The sequence below is a fragment of the Anser brachyrhynchus genome, assembly GCF_964034855.1.
Source record: "Anser brachyrhynchus genome assembly, chromosome: 4".
Lineage (NCBI taxonomy): Eukaryota > Metazoa > Chordata > Aves > Anseriformes > Anatidae > Anser > Anser brachyrhynchus.
This window is the reverse complement of record NC_137698.1, coordinates 15,577,024-15,595,323: the sequence shown is the minus strand read 5'-3', so window position 1 is coordinate 15,595,323 and position 18,300 is coordinate 15,577,024. Positions and strand designations below refer to the sequence as shown.

Here is an 18,300-nt window from a genome sequence, read left to right as displayed (position 1 = left end):
AGAAATACCTCTGTGCCACTTCTTTTTGAGTGTTTTCTGTCCTTCCAGTTCTGTTCACGATCAGAAACTCTCTGATAATGGCTCCTGTTGATACGCTTGTGGTTCCTGTGAGAGTGGAAAAGAGGGGCAAAAAATTTCAGAAGAATTAAAAAACAAAACCAAACAAATGAACATGCTGACTGCTGGGATATTGTGCCAATTCCAGAAGTCTCTTCTTTGCCCTTTAATGATTTTTCTTCTTACATGATTATGGCTATTTCTGTGTTTCTTCAGTTTTAAGACTTTTAGTGGCACTGTAGAACTGAGCTCTCAAATCATGGTAGGGTTGTTTTTGCAAGATCTTTAGAATTATTTTCTTAGGTTTTGCTAGTCCTTGAGAACATAAGAAGAAGCACGGACAATGGTCTGTAAAAGAGCAAGCAGTTCCTGACTAGCTCAGCTGACATTGTGTAAGGCTTACAGATGAGCAGTTAGTCTCTGAAAGAGAAGTGGAGGTTAAATGTTTCAGCTCTTGGTCTCTGGTGCTTTTCTCTCCCTCTAGAGAGAGAGAGAGAAGTCTCACCACTCTGCTGGTGTCAGGAGCTGGGGACTTTTTGGCTTTCACTGTGGTGCGCACACAGTTTTAAACAATAAAACCTTTAAGGTTTTTAAGTTTAGTTAACATGGTTACTTGGGGAAAGGTAGATTTTGGTTTTCGGCCGTTTCAAAAGACCAAGAGCTGCCAACCTTCCTCACTGCGTGAGCTGCATCCTGAAGTCTCAGATGCTGAGGAGTGCGGGGCAGATGCTACTTAAGTAGGTGAGCTACAACAAGGGCTTGGCAGGGAGAAGTGACCACAAGGGTTTCACCGATCTGTTGAGAGATGGGTTTGTGATGGGGTGACCCAGTTGCATCCATCTCAGCAGTGATTTGCTGCTCTGCTTCCCACCCTGAGACAGGGATTATGGGAAGTCCTGAGAGATTTCTGCTGTCCTAGGAGCTGTGGATCAGCGATGACCAAAGTTTAGCATCTTTTTATCCCATGTGCCATGTGAAGTTACAGAAAGCAGCCTGTCAGGGTCTTAAATTGCCCACATCAACCTCCCTTGAGCATGGAAAGGTGTTGCTGTAGCCTGAGCCTCTGTGTTCTTCTGACTGGATTGAAACAGGTGCTTTAATTGGTATTGACATTGTTCTTACAGGCAGTCCAGCCATGACTCACAGAAATCTGACTTCCACCAGTCTGAATGACATCTCTGACAAGCCTGAGAAAGATCAGGTAAGCTTCAGATTCAGACTTCACTTGGTGATGTGTGTGGTTAGGAGCCGGGTGTTGGGGAAAGAGACTTTGTACCGGAAAGCTGAAGCAGAAGAAGAGAGCGAGCAAGGTGAGTCAAGTATTTCCGAGTCCAGTGACTGGATCCTCCACTTATGAAGCATCAGTCCCTGAAATAAGGAGGTTAAACTCTTGCAAGGTGTGAAGCAAGTGGCACCATGTATGGAAGCTGTCTGACATCCTGCTGATATCCATGAGAAAGGAATGGATGACCTCCAGATCTTGATATCTGTCTGGTCGTCTTCTTGCTGAAAAGAGGGTCTTCAGGGGTTTCAGCAAGGGTCTCATGTCACATGGCACAGTAGCTATGGTCACACAGCATTCAGGCATGTAGTCACACAGGAGACAGGGTAGATTAGGAGTGTTCAAGGGGATGTGTCCCTACTACAGCGGCTGGTGTAATAGGGTGTGTTGCATCGCTTCAGAAATGCAACCCTGCTAAAAAAGGTAAGTGTGGAAGAACAGCTTCAAAATGCAGATGAAAAATGAAGTTATAATTGGCCTTTGTACCTGCAAAACTGAATTTGACTAATTTCTTAGAATAGGGTAATGTTTATAGTTAATCATTGGGCTTTCTTTTGTGTGTGTTCTCGTCCTTACTGAGAGCATAAGTGTCTGAGGGGCAAAGAGTTTGAATTTGAACTCTTAGAAAACTGGTGTCTGGATAAGGTCTCTGTGCAAAATTTGTCTTGTTTAAAAAGTGGGTTATTCTCAAAGCATGATTATTTCTTTTGGAGAATCTTTTTCCTGTGTTTTTCAGTGCTCTCTACTCCCATGGTTATTCTGAATGCAAATGACAGTTACTTTGGAAAACTATTTGGGCAACACAATATATGCAGGCCAGCTGAGAAGGACTCTAGCTAGGACTCAGCTATTCTTCAGTCCAGTCCTCCTATCTTTTCTCCCTCTCCTGGCATGTGATTTACGCCACTGTTACTTCCAGTTATTTATATATATATATATATATATATTACCTTCCCATATGGTATGTGAAAAATCCATGTAAAAGGAAGAAATGGCTGGTAAGACAAAAAGCCTCATAATGCTAAATGTGCAGAATTTATATAATAGTGCAATGCAAAAATCCTCCTCTAGTACCTCTTTTAATATACAGAAAGCACTTCGGTGGAAAGAAAAAGCGTGCCGTGTGTTTTGCATTGACCATATTCATTCAAAGTTGTCATTCAAAGTTGTACCATACAGCGGCATTGTTTATATTTTTTTACTCCGCAATATGTTTTCATTATTGTATTCCTCACACAGGGAAAGAGTACAATTGTAAAACAGCTTTTTCATTGGAAAGACTGCTGTTTTGCATTTTTAACCACACTGTAATTGGGGTCTTATAGACAGAGTAGCAGAAAACTAGGTCTGAACTTAGCAGCAGGCTTCTTAGATTTCAGTGCTACAAACAGCCTCAATTGTCCCTCCTGCTGAAATGTCTGTGGACCCATACAGATAATAGACTTTTTGTGTAGAATTGAGTATAAAAATAGATGTCTTGGTTGGGCTCCTACTGAGTTCTGTTAATAAATCCAATTTGGAAGTGTGCTCCAAAGTTTTAACTTTCAGAATAGATAATACTTGACTGTTTATAGTGAAAACCGTTACTTTAAAACTAACTAGTTCCAAAAAGCTGTTTAGTTAATTAGCCCGTGTCCTGCTGATGAACTTTGCACAATGGAACCCTTGTACTGTATGCTTGTTGAAGCTGGCCTGATAGATCACCTCAGACCTCAATTTTCATTACTGATTGACTGAAACTCCTGTCTTGATAAAGTCTGCGAAACTCTGATGATGCCTGGCAAGTTTCTGGAGCAGAACTTATCATGCTGTACAGCCATGAGGGAATAATTCATGGTGTTATGACAACAGGAGCTGGAAAGAGAACAGATTTTCTTGCCTTGACAGCAGAGTGACTGGCTTTCATTATCTTGGTATCCCATCTGGAAGCCTGACAGTTATTGAGGCCATCCAGTGAGATATGAGTCTGCTAAAGAAGGAGGCTATGCCATTTTCTATTTATTTGTGTATGTGTGTGTATATCAGAGGCCAGCTTGTCTTTAAATTGCGACAGGTTGAAGTTAGTTTGTAACAGTTGCTTGGAGCAGGGTTGGGATCTGAGCTCTTTGATCAATCGCTACTTTTGCAAATATAAAGGAGAGTATCGTGTGTGTGTTTTAAAGGAAAAAAGGCTTTGAACAAATTTTTAGATAACATCAGTAATTTTTCTGCCTACCTAGATCCTTACTTTCAGTTTTGTAACCTTTAATGCTAATTGGAATGGTGCAATTAACAGTAGTGACATTATAACCAGAATACTTCCTTTATCTGTTTCAATAGGTTCTTACTGAGCAGAAAGACACCTAGGTAAAATCAAGGTAGAGGGTTCTGGATGCTCTCTCTTCAAACTGCAAAATGTGCTCCTCAGATTTTTTCCTTCTTTCTCTCTTGCCCCCTGTATGGAGAAGAGCTGGTGGCAAGTGCTTTGCAATTATAGTATGACCTCCAGCTCTCCCTTTATTTAGTTTGGCAGAGTGGGTTTTGTGATTGCCACATGTGACTACACAGAGAGGGAACAGTGGGGCATACCTGAGAACAGCTCTTGCCCTGTAGAGCCCTGCTAGCTCCTCCCAGTAGGTTCAGGACTCTCTCCTACCTAGAAGCAGCTGTAGCACTTTGAAGTAGCCATACTGACTAAGCCTCTGACCCCAGTGATTTTTAACTTTCTGCTTCTTGAGATGCTGTCTCCCCATTCAAGCAACAGTTCCCTCGTGTACTGTTGGAAAAGCAGATTGGTCCTGGGCATCCACCTGTTGCTTTTCCCAGGCTACCTTAAGGTCAAAGTTGAAAACCGGTGTCTCCCATCATATGACCCTGGTATTTCTTTGCAACATTTGTTTGGGATTTTCTCTGTGCACCCAAACCAGGAGCAGATGTCTCTTGGCACGCTGCAGTTGCCTCATCACTAGTGGGTCATTTGCTTTTAGTGGGGACCTTCCAAGCTGGCAGGAGGTGGTGAATCCTCTGCAGGCTTTGTGAAGACAGAGTGGTGGTTATGTGAGTTTTACCATAGACATTGAGTTTACAAAGTGGGGATGTGACTGCTGTAAGTACTGAATCATTGAGTTCAACTCTATGTTTCTAACAACTGAGGATTTCCAAGAGTGGACTTTGAGGTTAGAGTGAACAAAACAAGCCTGGAAAAGGTCAGAAGAGGAGCCTCTAGGAGGGGGGAAGCTCTCTGCAGAAGAGTGGAATGCGTTGGCATGTTAATCTAATACACTTGGCCACTTCTCTCTCCTCTAGGAGCTGGCCTACTACCGGCAGCAGTGCTTCAGTGTGGTCACCTGGGCAATGCTGCTTTCAGTGGCTTTTTTGTTGTTGCTTTTTAAGATAGTCCAGTTAAGGGGCAGTAAGTGGGCAGGACCTCAGCTACAAAGGCAAAAGCCCGAGACTGATTCATCCAAACACAAACACTTCTCCAAGGCATCGGCTGTCAAGCGTGGTCTCCTAAGCCTATTTTTCAATCTGTGTGGGGAGCTGGGATTGCAGAATCAATTGAGGTTTCAGGTGAGCTGGTTACCTCTTGCACAATTGCCTTGCTATGTGGAGAAGCAGCTATGCTAACACAGACAGCTCTATTAAGAGACTTGAGCTAAGACAGATGCATGCATGACTTAGTGAGCCCATGCCATGGCAGCATCTATCGGAGATAGCTGTATCTGTCACAGCAAGATGGAGAGGTGTTAAAACTGCCTGGGATATAGCTGAGGACATGGCAGTGGAGTGTACTAGAAAGCAATGGACAATATTTGGGTTTTCCTTGAAGATGTTTTAGAGAATCCTCCCTGAGGGATGCCTTCCTTGAGGTTTGCATGAGCCTGTTTTGTCCTGCCCTGCAGAATCCTTGTGAGGAAATCAAATGCCAATGTTTAAAGGCAAGTACATGGTGGAGCAGTTGGACTGCCGTGCTTCAGGGTCAGAGGAGTAATAAGTGACCGAGGGAAGTGAAAGAATACAATAACCATCAGCTTTCCCATGACTGAAACCTCTATAATGAGGAGCCAGGCTTTGCCTCACTACACAGATGCTGGACCTGGTTTGATGCCCTGCTCAGCTCTGTGGCCTTCTCACAGAGTGCAAAGATAAGTTTGAAGACTGGCAGCACTGGAAAGAGGCACGTTAGAAAATATTTACAGTGGTTTCAAGACTCACTGACATGAGTACAGGAACTGGTAATAACAAGAGATAAGATTTTATTAAAATCCTACATAGCACTCAGGTTTACCTGTATTAAGCTTTGTGAGGTTGGTTCCTCTGCCCTTAGGGAAGGGACTGTTTTATGCTTACTTTGGATTTACTTTGATCTTGGTTTTGTTTTGTTTTTCTCATACTCTTTGCTGTCTTAATACAGTTTTCAGAGTTAATCTTCCTTACTGGGTAACCATTAAGCTGTTGTCAGAGGCAAAGAAAATGAACTTAAGATCCCTCTTGGAAAAGGCTGGAGTCAGGAAAGGACGCTCAGGCTCGTTCCAAAGGATCGGCCGAGCAAGCGCTGCCCATTCCCCAAGTGCCAGGGCAAAGAGCCATCAGCTAGAGGAAGGGGGAAGAGGCTCCTTGGCTGAAAGGCAGCGAAGGAGCAAGGACGCAGGCTTTACTTACAGATGGGTGCTTCCAAAGGGTTCACCGTTGGCCTTGCTGTTTGCTTTGAAACCACCAGCATGAGCTCAGTCATGCTAATGCTGAACCTTTCTTAAAGCTGCCATTGTAAATGTTCTCTGGTGGACACAGATGGCTGTCTGCAGACCTCTTAGCCTGAAATGGGAAAGTTTTGTACATAGTCTGTCCCCAGAGACAACAGTTTGTGTACACTTAAAGAGCACAAGTCATTTCTCTATTGGAAAGTAAGAGAATGTGGGGGGACTGCAGTTTCCCATTATTATATAATATATAAAAATATTATATATATAATCATTATAAAAAAATATAAAAATATTATAAGATATATAAAAGGCAGTTCTTCATTATGTTAGTTGCCTCTATTTCAGACCTGTGACCTCTGCTACTTACACACTCTCCATGTATGCCCGGTGCTGTAATTTTGTGACAGCATTTTTATAGCAGTAACTTTCATCCAGATCTGCTCCTTGCAGTATCTGACAAGACAGCAGCACAAGTGTCAGTGCTGGGGAAGCACTTCTTGGAAGCGGGGCAGAATGTACAAACCCAGAACTCTACAGCTGACCCTGCTACACTGCTGCAGTACTTCAGACCTGTGCAGTTGGTTTATTCTTTGATAATTTTAAGATCATTGCACTAATATTTACTGTCATCTTGTTCTCTGAAATCCATTTCAATGTACGATTATTCACTAAACAAAAAAAAAATCTTACCATAGCTTAAATGTCCATTTATTCTCTCTTTCCCATCTGACATGAAGTGTTTATGGACATGTGAAAAGCAATTAAGATTAGAAACTTTATCAAAGGAGAGATTGCTTCATGAAAAATGGAACTAGAACTTTTTCATTTACTTTGTGTAATTCTGTTTTGTATACTTCAGACTAGATGAAATAACATTGCCATCAGAGTAAGACTGTCAGGTCATAAAATGATATAGAAATCTCAGAGTAATAAAGCCCTGGGTTATTTGTAAGGTAGGTGTCTGCAACATTTAAAATGCCATAGTATGCTTTTTTTTCCCCCCTTACATTTATGGAAATCAAATGATTTTAAAGCTGAGACAACAAAAAAAGGGGCTAGTTACCAAAGTGCAGAGTTTGCAGAAAATCTTTAAGTATGTGTTTACTTGTCACGAAAGCTACATTGATCGTATTGATACAGACTGCACACGTCTATGAGTCAAAAGACAATGCTTCCATGCTTCCTACCTCCACTCCATCTACTGGTTACTCTTCATACACTGGCAGTCACAAATGATGGTCTGGGGAAAGGGATATTAATTATGACATATTTTATTGTCTATTTTGGTAGTGCAGAGTCAGTAACAGCCAATGGCAACATAGTGTGTGGACATCAAAACTTTGCTGTAACAGCTGTGTGGTCAGTATGGTGGGGTAGTATCAAACCAAGCTTTTTTGTACCATGCCTGAACTGTGAAAAACATCAGGCTCTCACTCACTGTGTCCTGGTTTCTCGGATCTTTTTGCTTCTCTCTTTCTGCCTCTGATTCTTTGTCTTGTCACAGGTAAGTCATGGGAAAAGGCTGAGCTGCAACTGTAGGGGGAAATAACTATTTTCCTCTTGTAGAGCACAGCACTATCCCCATTAATTCATTTTCAACTTTCACCAGACCACTCAGCTCACCTTTTCTGGCCACTTGCATAGAACAGATTGTACAGTGATATCCATAATTTCTTGGTAGCAAGCCATAATTTCTGGTAGAGCAGAAGTATATGTATTTTCTCTGGGGCACGTTCAGTCTTGATTTAGTCTTACACTGTTATTTCAGGGCATTGGGATCTGTTGACGATCACCAAAGTAATACAGAGCTTTTGCCGGTCAAGTCCCCAGTTGAGCTCGTAGGATAAAAAGCCGTAACAGGATGTTTAATCATCTCTCTACAAGACAAAACAGGGAGGATAACAGGGGACAGAAGCGATGAGGGGAAAAAGGCTTTTCTTCACATTTTTAATGCCACTTGGTAAACATGCTGTGTTTCAGGAGGTGTAACAACAGGAAAAAAAAGGGGAGCTCCAAAGGAAGTCTTCCCTTCCCTCCTCCAGAGCATGTGGGAAGCTTGCCCTGGAGCTAAACAAAAGGCTTGATTCATTCCTGCTGCCAATCTCATATCTGTCAGCGGTGCTAAGCACCCAGACAGCTATGTGTGGTTAGCAGTGTATTATTTATGAATATTGAAGTTAGATAATTTGCATGAACCGGCTCCTCTCTGCCATGAGAATGACAACTTGATTCATTGTACTGTATTGCATTTAGATTGCAAAAGAGACTGGTTCAGCATCCTGAGCGTCTTTCAGAAGACGCCAGGGCCCTGACTCAAATTGCTCTAATGATAAGTAGCTTCAATAAAGGACACTGAATTTTGATTTTGCTGTTTTATCGTGTTTTTGTTTCGGAATTGCTTGATGTTTTGGCAGTTTATAAGGATAATTAAGGAAGAGGTGGTGTGTTCTGTTTCATTGTATTTTTATTGGCAGAACACTTCTTTTTGAGGTAGCAGTGTGGAGAAGTGATTTGCCTTCATTTGTCTTATTTTATGAGCTGTTTTCTGCAGTTAATGTGCTGGTCATTTGCAGCTAGATAGACAAGCAGAGGCAGCAGGACTTTTGGACAATTTCTCTTCTGGTTTCCAATTCAAACACCAGTGCCTCAGCTTCCTGTTCTCTCCCAGGCTCTGAGCTCTCTGTTGCCAGGTACAGCAGTGTGACTGGAGAAGCACCTGAAAGACCAGTACTTCTGGCAGGAGACTTCCTCCAGCTCTGGAAGATCGAGCTATTTTCTGGAAGTCTTTCACTGACACTATGTTGAGTAATACTAATACTGAATTCAAAATCGAAATGAAGGTTTCTTGGGCTGTCAACAAGTAAAACCTAGTGGTTTACCCTAATCTGGTCCATGCTAGAGACAGGTCTAGAAGAAGGAGGTGCTTCTAGTGGGCTATCCAGCAAACCTGAGGGAAAGTGAGAGAGAATATACACATGTACGTATGTTTTAACTGCTTGCTTGTATTGGGCTGGCTGGATACTGGCATTTTTCCTGCCATTGTGTGCTCGATAGTAACTGGTCCAGTAGGTGGGGAAGTTTGTACTAGCCTAGTGCAGAAAAAGGGACAGGTGTACTGTAAATACACCTTAAAAATCATGCTCAGGTAAATTTAAAAGGATTGTCTTCCTGCCTTAGATTGTTAAAGCAACTGTAGTTAGAAAGGGTCACGTTTACTCCTTAATGCTTCTGCAGTCTTAGATGCATGTTAGCCAAGTTATACATCTTCTGTATTTAATGCAAATAAGCTATTCCAATATGCTTATGTCTCTCAGCCACTTCGTAGTTTTAATTGCTCTTGTCTGAACTCCTGCCAGCTTGCAAATGGCCGTTTGTCAAACGGGGTGCCCAAAGTGAGGGTAAGGAGCAAAAGGGCTGTGCAGCTGTGACAGTTAAATCCTACTAATAGGACCAGGTGATGGCCTGCACAGAGGCATCCCAGACCTCACTGCCTTCTTTGTTGCTGGTGGCATCCCACGCTCCTGTCTGATTTTACTAGAGCCCTGTCTGTACTTCCAAAGGTTGCCAGTGCAATTATGCCATACTGGCAAGTCCACATTGCAGCCCCAAAGCCTGTGCTGGCTGAAGCCACCTAGCTGGATGACCCATCTTGGTGCCAAGTGGTCCTTCTGCTGCTATGAGCTCTGTGAGCTGTGTAGACCACAAGATTTTTTTATTATTTTTTTTTCTCCACACAGATGACTGATGTGGCTACACTGACAAAGCTTCTACATATGGATAATGGCTAGATCTGGCACGTTGACTTCGTGCTCCTGATTACTGGGCTTTTCCTTCCTGCCAAGCATGTGCACCTTTGTGGAAACTCTTTGCTCAGATCTATACTAGCCTTTGCTTTGTCAGTTACATTTGTGAAGCAGTGACAGCAGGTATCTGCCAGCCTAATGGCACCTTTGCCAGCCATGACAAGAAAGTTAAGTTTCTTTCCTGGTCTGTCCTGTCCCTGGTTTTAGTCCCCATACATTCAACTGCATTGTTCCTCTGCTGGTGCAGCTAACGCTGTCTGCTTGCCCTGGGCTACCTGGGGATTTTGCTGGCACTCCTCTTCCCTCTCTCTAATTTTCAGTACACCTACAGATACAATTTTCCATGGAGTTTTTAGCTTTCTAGAGAGTTGCAAACTATGTTCCCACACACGGGCCTGTAGCTGCAGTATCCGAGTCACAAGCACTTCAGGAGAATGTTTATAAAAGCATCCCCACATGATTAATCCATGGAAATATTAATGGCTTTGCTTATATTTAGTATTGCTTAAGCTGTGTTTGGGATGAGCTCTCACTTGGCAACGTACCTTTGAATTTCACTTTGCTTATCCCATGTGAGACTTCTCAAACCACACGGTGCCTGCCGCTGGATCAAGGGCTCGCTCCTCTGTTGTGAGGCAAGAGAGGTCAGACAACGTGCTTATAGTTGTGTGGGAAGCAGGGCATATCTCTAATCCCAACTCCCACTTCTTCCCACAGCTCAAGGAACATGTCTTCTCCATTCAAGCAACCTGTTGGGGAGGACAAGGTTTTCATCTTATTTGCACAAGACACAGTTTGTTGTTCACGGGGTTAGGGCATGTCATTGTCAGTTAGCTTTTTGGAAGAAAAAAGCTTCCTTTTCAGCTCAGAGGACAGACGTTTATCTGTGAACAAAAGTGATTTAGAAGACTCAAAACACAGCCTTTATGAGCCCCTTTATAGCGTAAGTGGACCATAGGAAGCTGGGAATGGTGCGCTGTTCCTAGTACTGGTACCACTTCTGTTTCTTGTCCTGTGAGAAATCCTTCAGTCGTGCTTTGTTCAAGTGTCCTTGGCATCTCCAAATGGCTGAAGCACCAGGACATTTTTAATGCTCAAGATGTAAAATAAAAGGAACAGTTAAAGAAAATCTATTTTTATTGGGGACCTGTTATTGCTGAGCTGATGAAACAGCATACACAAAATAAATAATATATTATATAAGGGGAGTTTGCTGACCTGGTGTTATCTCCAGCTTCAAAGGGTTTGTGTATGGGGATAAAAAACAGCTCTGAATGAATATGGTCAGCTGGAATATTTGGTCAGAGAGAGGCACAAAACCCTTCTTATTTGTTGTGGTGTGTGCAGCGCTTATTCAAATTGGTGTTTCCATATCAACAGGAAATCTGTGCCAAAGCAAGCTCTAAAGTTAAAAAGAAATTGGCCTTGTTGAGAGAAACCCTCATGCCTTTCCTAGGGGGACTGATGGACGGGGAGGAGGGAGCTGATGGGATCCCACTGTTTGGAATGAAGTCCACTGATTAATGGTGAGAGCAATTCATTGCTTTTCCTGTTTGAACAACATCTCCTAATCTCTGCCGTCACAAGCAGAGATTCCTAATTTCTAGGTCTGTCAGCCTGGATGACCTACTTTCACTCCCTGGAGCTCAAATGAAAATAACTGCCTTCCGGTATAGCTCACTGCCACCTTTTTTAAAGGAAAGGAAATGTTTCTAGGAAGTTTAGTTAACTGGTATTTCATTTACTTTGGCTTTTTTTCTTTATGCAGAGAATAGTTTTGCTTGCGTAGTTTTTCCCTACAGTGTATCAGCAGAGCACGTCTCAAGCATTCCTGGGTAATGGAGTTCTGTACATAGACAAAACACAGAGCTTTAACAATATCACTTTAGGCAAGCATTCATGGGAAACATACATGTGGATAGATACAGAAAAAGAGAGAGACAGAGACAGATATAAATTCCTGGGGGATTTACCCTTTCTAAGTACGAAAGCACTATGTGTCCATGCTCAGATATGAGAACCATTTGAGTGAAATAGTGTGCTGTGATCAGGTAGGTGAGAACACATACCCCTGTGCAGACTAAATGGAATGTAGAGTCAATTTTTATATGGCCTCTCTGTTAGATAATTTAGGCCTCACCTCTTTTTTATTTTTATTTTTCCCCTCTAACTGTGAAGTAGTTTCTTCCAACAAGCCTTTGTTCACTTGACCCAGTCTCCCGTGCTCTCAGGCAGTCTGTTGCTGCCTGGCAGATTGGAAGATCCCACATGTTGCGCTTGGCTTTGATGTAACAGGAGTTTGGGGAACTGTATCCCTTTTCCTTGTGATCAGGGACCGTTAAGCCTTCATTTAGTTGTACAAAGCACTGTGTGTGCAGTTAGGGTTGTGATGGTAATCTGCATACCAGCATTGATTTTGAATGCTCATATTTTGCTGTTGCTTTGAAGGTGGGTGGGGCAGAGCTGCATTTAATGGGTTTTAGTGAGAGCTCCTACCTTGCTCAGAGAGGAGGTGAACCATTCATCTTGTGCAGATATGGGAATCAGCATGGCTGGGGAGCCCCAACCTTTGCCTGAAAGGAAAACAGCAGCTAGTTGTGCCAGGGCTGTGCCTTGCTGCGCCGTGTGCCTGTGGCAAAATCATACCCTAACCATCATGTGGATTGTTCCCTCCTTTTTGTTCCAAAATTGAGCACCGGCTATTTTTAATACTGCAGTGCTGGAGGGTGTAGTGAACTTAAAAATGCTGTATGGTAGGACGAAAAAGATCAGATTAAAATGGGTTCTCAGTTGGAGATGCTAAATATGACCTAGATGTCTTCAAATTGATGAAGTGTGACTCAGAGAAGAGGGAGATTTGTAAAATGGTGAAGGCCAGAAAGAAGAGGAGGATCTGAGCATTTTCTCACTGGATGGGATAGTGCCAGTAGCTTTCAGCAGGCATTTCCACAAGCTGCCATCTTGGGATTTCAAGCAAAAGCCCAGAAACTGTACTTTTCATTTCTGCAAGATAGAGAGAGTTCTCAATTTTTCATCCTAGTGGTGTTTACTTCGATCCTTCAATTCCACTGATAATAGAAACTAAATGATGCTAATTGGGAAGGGGAATTCAAGCTTGCACTTCAGACCTTGCATGGCTGGAGGATGGCATGTTATGAAGTTAGTATCTCTTTATGGCTTCCTTAAGTGAAGTCAATGGATGGCCTTTCAGTTCTGATTGTGTTTTGTCACGGTAAGGATGGGAAAAGGGTTATTAGTTTCCTGCTCTACCTATGCAATGTCACTAGATCTGAATAACATTTTTCTTTTATTTTTCCTTTTGCTGCAAGGATGTTTGGGGCTTCCCTGCTGCACACTCAGCAGCTTCTGTGAGGTGAAGGCAGTTGTGATACCCATAAAGGCAGCTGCCTTACGATAGTGGAAAAGCTAAAGCAAATTGTGGCCTTTACTAACAGATTTTCTTTTGCTCTAGTCCTCTTTTCATTTAGGGCTGATTTTTCAAACAGGGCGTATCTGCAAAAGCTGTATAGTGTGGTAAAATAGCTATTTGATGACACGTGAATGTATTTTTGTGAGTGTACTAGCTGTGACCCACGTCAGTTAATCAGGAGTACTCTCTCCATGCAAACAGCTTTTAAATCCAAGCAATGCTAACAGGCTTAGCCAAAGTCAACAGCAGGCACTGATCACCGTGCCCAGTGCACTAAGGTGTCCTGGGCAAATGCAGAGTTAGTTATAGACACCATATGGCACACTGCAGAACGCAGTCCCAAAAGAGCAATTTATTTTAAGCTTTCACAGACTAGTAACCTCAACTTCAAAGGGAACTGTTCCTGAACAGGTGGTGTGCTGTACCTAAACTTCAGCTCACACAGACAGAGGTTTTTGTTCTGTAACTCTTCCTTAGGCTAGGGGTGACCAAATAGGAATATGAAACATGCGTGCAGACAGATTCTTGCAAAGATCAGTGCCTACACGTTACTTGCATGCTGTTTTGCAAAGACTGGAACATCATTACAGTAATGTGACTAGCTACAGGGCTTCTCTAGTTGTAATTTTAGTGCTGCTTTGTGTGTGGGTTTTTTTTTTTTTTTTTGGTTTTGGTTTTCTGAAACTTAAGCTAATGACTCATTTAATGGAGTTTCCACTTGCCTTGGGTATCCTCTTTGCCATGGACAAGCCTATAAAAGACTTTGCAGAGTGTGTCAGGGGTCATGGGCAAGGGCCATGTGTTTGTTCAGCCATGTGCTCCTTTTTACCTTTTCTTGCTCTTCATTGTTAGGCAGCTATGCTCTTGGTTGTGCTAGGAGCTCCCAAAAAATGAAAGAGACTTTACACACTTTACAAAATATTTGATCCTGTTGAGTGATGTAGGAAAGTTAAGTCTACTTGGCTTGTTAATTTATTTTTGAAATTTTTGCCAGGAAGACCAGGAGCATAACTCACCTGGTCCTTCTCGGCTCTGTTGACTGTAGTTGCTCCTTAATGCCTCCCCTGCTCGTGAGCTGTCTTGCATTTCCTTCCCATCTGCGTTTCAGGCTGGAAACTGCAGCAGTTTGGAGCTGCTTCATGAGCTGCGCAGCAGTGTCTTATGCAGGGAAAGCAACATCTGTGAGAGGACAAGGCAGACAGGTATACAGCACAGTAAATTCACTGAGAGTAAACAGATGTAATAAAAGCTGTGTGTATGTACTAATGGCTTTCGTTTCCAATAAATCTCAAGTGATGCTGATAATAATGGACTGTTAAAATACATTTAGGGAAATGGTCATTTTTCACATTGCTGTGCCCTTTTTGCAGGTACGGCACTGGAGGTCTTTGGCCTTTAACATAGCATTAGTGGTCAGGTTAGAACAATGCTCAATCTAGCATTGTGGAGAAAGTGAATAAATGTAGTGCTTCAAGCTGCAAGGCTTCCCTCCCTCCCTCCTCTCTGGTGCTGCTGAGGACTCAGATCTTCTCTGAAGCTTCTTCAGGGAATGGTTCAAAATGGATTTTAAGTGCTGACTGCACCATTCCCATCTTCTATCTGATAAATGATTTAAGAAAGTGTTGAGTGGTGCTGCAAAACTTTTGGAGCAAAAAACACCATAATGATCTCTCTTCAGAATTAGTCATACTGTTCTGTTGTGCTAGACAGCGGGGAGGATAAACACGCTGATACCCGCAGCTTCAGGAGCTGATTAGCCATAGGCCTCGAGATTCTTCTTGTCGATTTTGGTTCAGAAAGGCACCTTGCTTTTGAGTAAACGTTGTCTTTGTTTAGGAAAACAGGTAAGAGGATGACCAGCCTATTCAGCAAAGTTGAACATAAGCTTTATTGTAGAGTTGCCACCTTCCCGGTATCTTTTATCCCTACTTTCCTCCAAAACGCCATTCGTAGCTGGTAGTGCTTTTCCAGGCTTCCTCCCCAGAGCTCCTCAGTGTTTGTTTAATATTTTCTCTGGTGGAACTCCTATCTGAAGTGTGTAGCAGTAGGATTGTTCCAGCGGTTTTCTTCCTGCTGAATCAATAATTCATGCCCTTTCATGAGACTTTTTCCATTTTTCTACTTCCTTGAGCTGCCTGGCAAAGCGCAGTGCAAGGCTCATTGTGGATTCGTAGCCCAGTTTACTGTTACCCCCGAACTGTGTTCCTGGCAGGACGCCTGCCCTCACCATTCACTGTTAGCCAGGCGGACACAGAGCATCTCCAGAGATCACACTGGGTGAGGGGCTTTTTGGGAACAAACTGAGGGCATGGTTTACAAAAGACTTCAACTTCACATTAATTCTGCCATTGCTCAAGTGGACAGTTAAAAACAAAGCTGTCTCAGGGCTGAGCACACTCGGAAATCCCTCCCGGCTGTGAGGACGCAGCCTGAGTGCTAAAGCTGGATGGAGGGTCATACACAAGAGTGGGGCAGTGGTGCCCCCACGAGCGTGGCCAAGGCTGCAGGAGCTGTTCTGTCACTACTGGGGAAGGCTGTGGCTAAGAGCAGGGCTGCTCAGATCCTTCTGCATGCAGCAGACCTGCTGAGCTAACTTAATAACCGAGCAGAAAAGCAATCTCATGCCAGGCTGTGGCCTCTGCTCAGAAGATTTCAAGTGCCAGGATGATACCGGAAAAGAGCCAGGAGAGGCTGATGTTTAAAATACTGCTGGTGCAGTGATTGCCCATTATCAAATCAGAAGCAACTGATGACATTTCTCCATAGTTTGACTTAGATAATGTTTTGTCAGATAGATGATGCATGTTGCAGTGCACTGCAAGCCTGCTCATGTCTGCTGTGGTACATTTATAGTTTGTAGGTGCAGAGATGAGAATAACCTTTGGGCTGTAAGCAACTATTTTTAGTATGAAGCTATAGCTATGCTTTGAGAGAAGATGTGTAAAGGAGAGTAACTGTGGCAGTTGGCTGGTGGGAAAGATGCTGGTCAGTAGATTTCTTCTGGCACTCTGATCTAATGGTGATGAGCATAGAATTAGACCTCAGATAGAATGCTGGAAATGAGTTAAAGCTTTTTACATCTTCTTCCAGCCTGCTTTCCTACAGTTTTGAGCCTCACTGTTCAGTAACAAAACAGATGCTTTGTTGCATTTCTAGAAGTGCTGCTTATATTGTGACTCAAATCCCAGTACTGCTTTCCCTACTGGTGGATTCACCTTTTGCCAGCTCCTCTGAGGCCTTGTGCAGCAAGCAGGCAGCCCTTAGAAAGGACCTATGGAGCCGAATGACTACTTTGTACACTCACAAGGTGTAAGGAGCAGAAGTTCTTGCTCTTTTTGGTCTCTCTTGTCCAGTCAGAAAATGTCTTAATTTTACTTTGTTTGATCTGGTTTGCTTGTTGGAATATCCACACGCAGTAACTCCCTAATGTAGGAGTTGGAAATAACAGCTGCTTTAAGTTCAGCTATATTTTGACAGGGAAACGAGAGGAAGATTTGGATTAACACAGAGCTTTTTCCTCCATTTATGGCTGCATGCATATCCTAATGCAGGAACTGGGGTAGTTATCTCTAGATCAAATGCACAGAGCTTCTTTCCACTGGGCATTGACAAGGTGCCTTAGGTGAAACAGTGCTGACTGTGACTTTGTCGTCTGGGGTAATGGTGTTGGAAGAGATAGGAGAGGCGATGCATGCACCGCATTTAGAGCCATAGTTAACACTGGGCCTGCTATGATTGAAGAGTTAAACTCCAAATACAACAAAAATGTGTATTCCCATGTGCTTTTCTCAGTGCTCAGGCAGAAAAAATAGAGAGTTCTACTAAATATTTTTATATGATACAGTACAGTAAATAGTAACTATATTGTTTTGCTTTGAGATGCAACCTCACTATTTTTTTCTCAAAACAAGAGATCAAGTTCTTTTGTTTGTCAGTAGGCTAACATCTAGATCTAGAGTATGAGAAGGCTTGAAGATGAGCAGTGCAATTGCAGTGGTTTATGCTTATGGTGACTTCACCAACTCCTTTTCTCCTTTTGTCATGTTTCTGGCATATCTGTTGTCATTGTTAATGAAGGTAACGACAAAGATATAGATGGATAAATGGAGAGTTGTATGTTAGCTTAATGTGTGCAAGGGAGAGAGTGAAAAATCAGTAGAAAAAGCCCCTTCCTCCCTAAAAGCTGAACTTGGGGATATGGGGAGACAGAAAACAAACAAAAAAGCTGAGATAAGAACTCAGGCTCGAGTTACTGAGGACAAAGGAGCAATCAGAGGTGATAAGGGTACAAGGAAAGAATAAGGCTAGAAAGGCATCATGGGAAGCTTGTGTTGAAATAACCTGGGTAAGAAAACCAGATTAATAGAGTGATCAGGAAGTAATTTTTGTCTCACAGTTGAATTTCTTTTCCTACAAAATATTTGTTGAAATGGGCAAGTTCGTTGTATACTATCTTCTCTAATTACCTCGCTGTATTTCAAAAGAATGTCTCTTTTTCCCTAGATGATTTTGATCTTATACTCTGCTCATTCCTTTACCATTCTTTAAAAAGGGTAACCTGAGCCTTTTGGGATAAACAGCTGATCAGAGCAAGCCTGCTAGCTGGTTTTTTTCTTTATCCCTAGGTGATCATTTTACAGAATAGTTAGAGATCTTTAATCTTTTATCCTCGTGCTGCATGCAGCTCAGCAGCACACAATGCCTTGCTATTGGCACAGCCCTACGTCGCTCTCAAGTTTTATCATAGCCCAGAAATTAAGGGTTTCAAAGCATCAGCAAGTTGCTCTGTCTGTATATTCAACCATGACTCTTTCAGGAAAACGAGAGGACAAACTAGTCATGAGGGAAAAGCTTCTGGTCAGGGTGGTGAAGGTTGTTTTGAGACGTCTTGCTTTGATGGCCTGGGAGAGGGGGTGTATCTCTGCCACTTACAGGTGCTTGGGGGAAAGCCCCCAAGGTGCTGCCTAGAAAAGGAGGGCAGAGGAACAACGTCCTCCTCTGCTGCTGAGCCTCTGACCATTCTTCTGGCAGCTTTGCCTTTGTTCC

At 42.8% G+C, this 18,300-nt stretch overlaps 1 protein-coding gene and 1 long non-coding RNA gene across 6 annotated transcripts in view; one reads left to right on the top strand and one right to left on the bottom strand.

Annotated features, from left to right (window-relative positions):
* SLC4A4 (solute carrier family 4 member 4) overlaps positions 1-18,300 on the top strand; it is a 231,176-nt gene that overhangs the window by 144,566 nt on the left and 68,310 nt on the right. For all 5 annotated transcript variants that reach the window (XM_080589204.1, XM_080589201.1, XM_080589202.1 and 2 more), the window contains one exon: positions 1,182-1,258. In XM_080589204.1, coding sequence (XP_080445330.1) covers positions 1,182-1,258 — 77 coding nt within the window. The remainder of the gene's footprint in view (positions 1-1,181; positions 1,259-18,300) is intronic.
* The window catches only part of LOC308193987, a 32,086-nt gene continuing 15,050 nt past the window's right edge, over positions 1,265-18,300 (bottom strand). Inside the window, exon 3 of the long non-coding RNA XR_013950147.1 lies at positions 1,265-14,433. This is a non-coding gene — a long non-coding RNA (uncharacterized lncRNA). The remainder of the gene's footprint in view (positions 14,434-18,300) is intronic.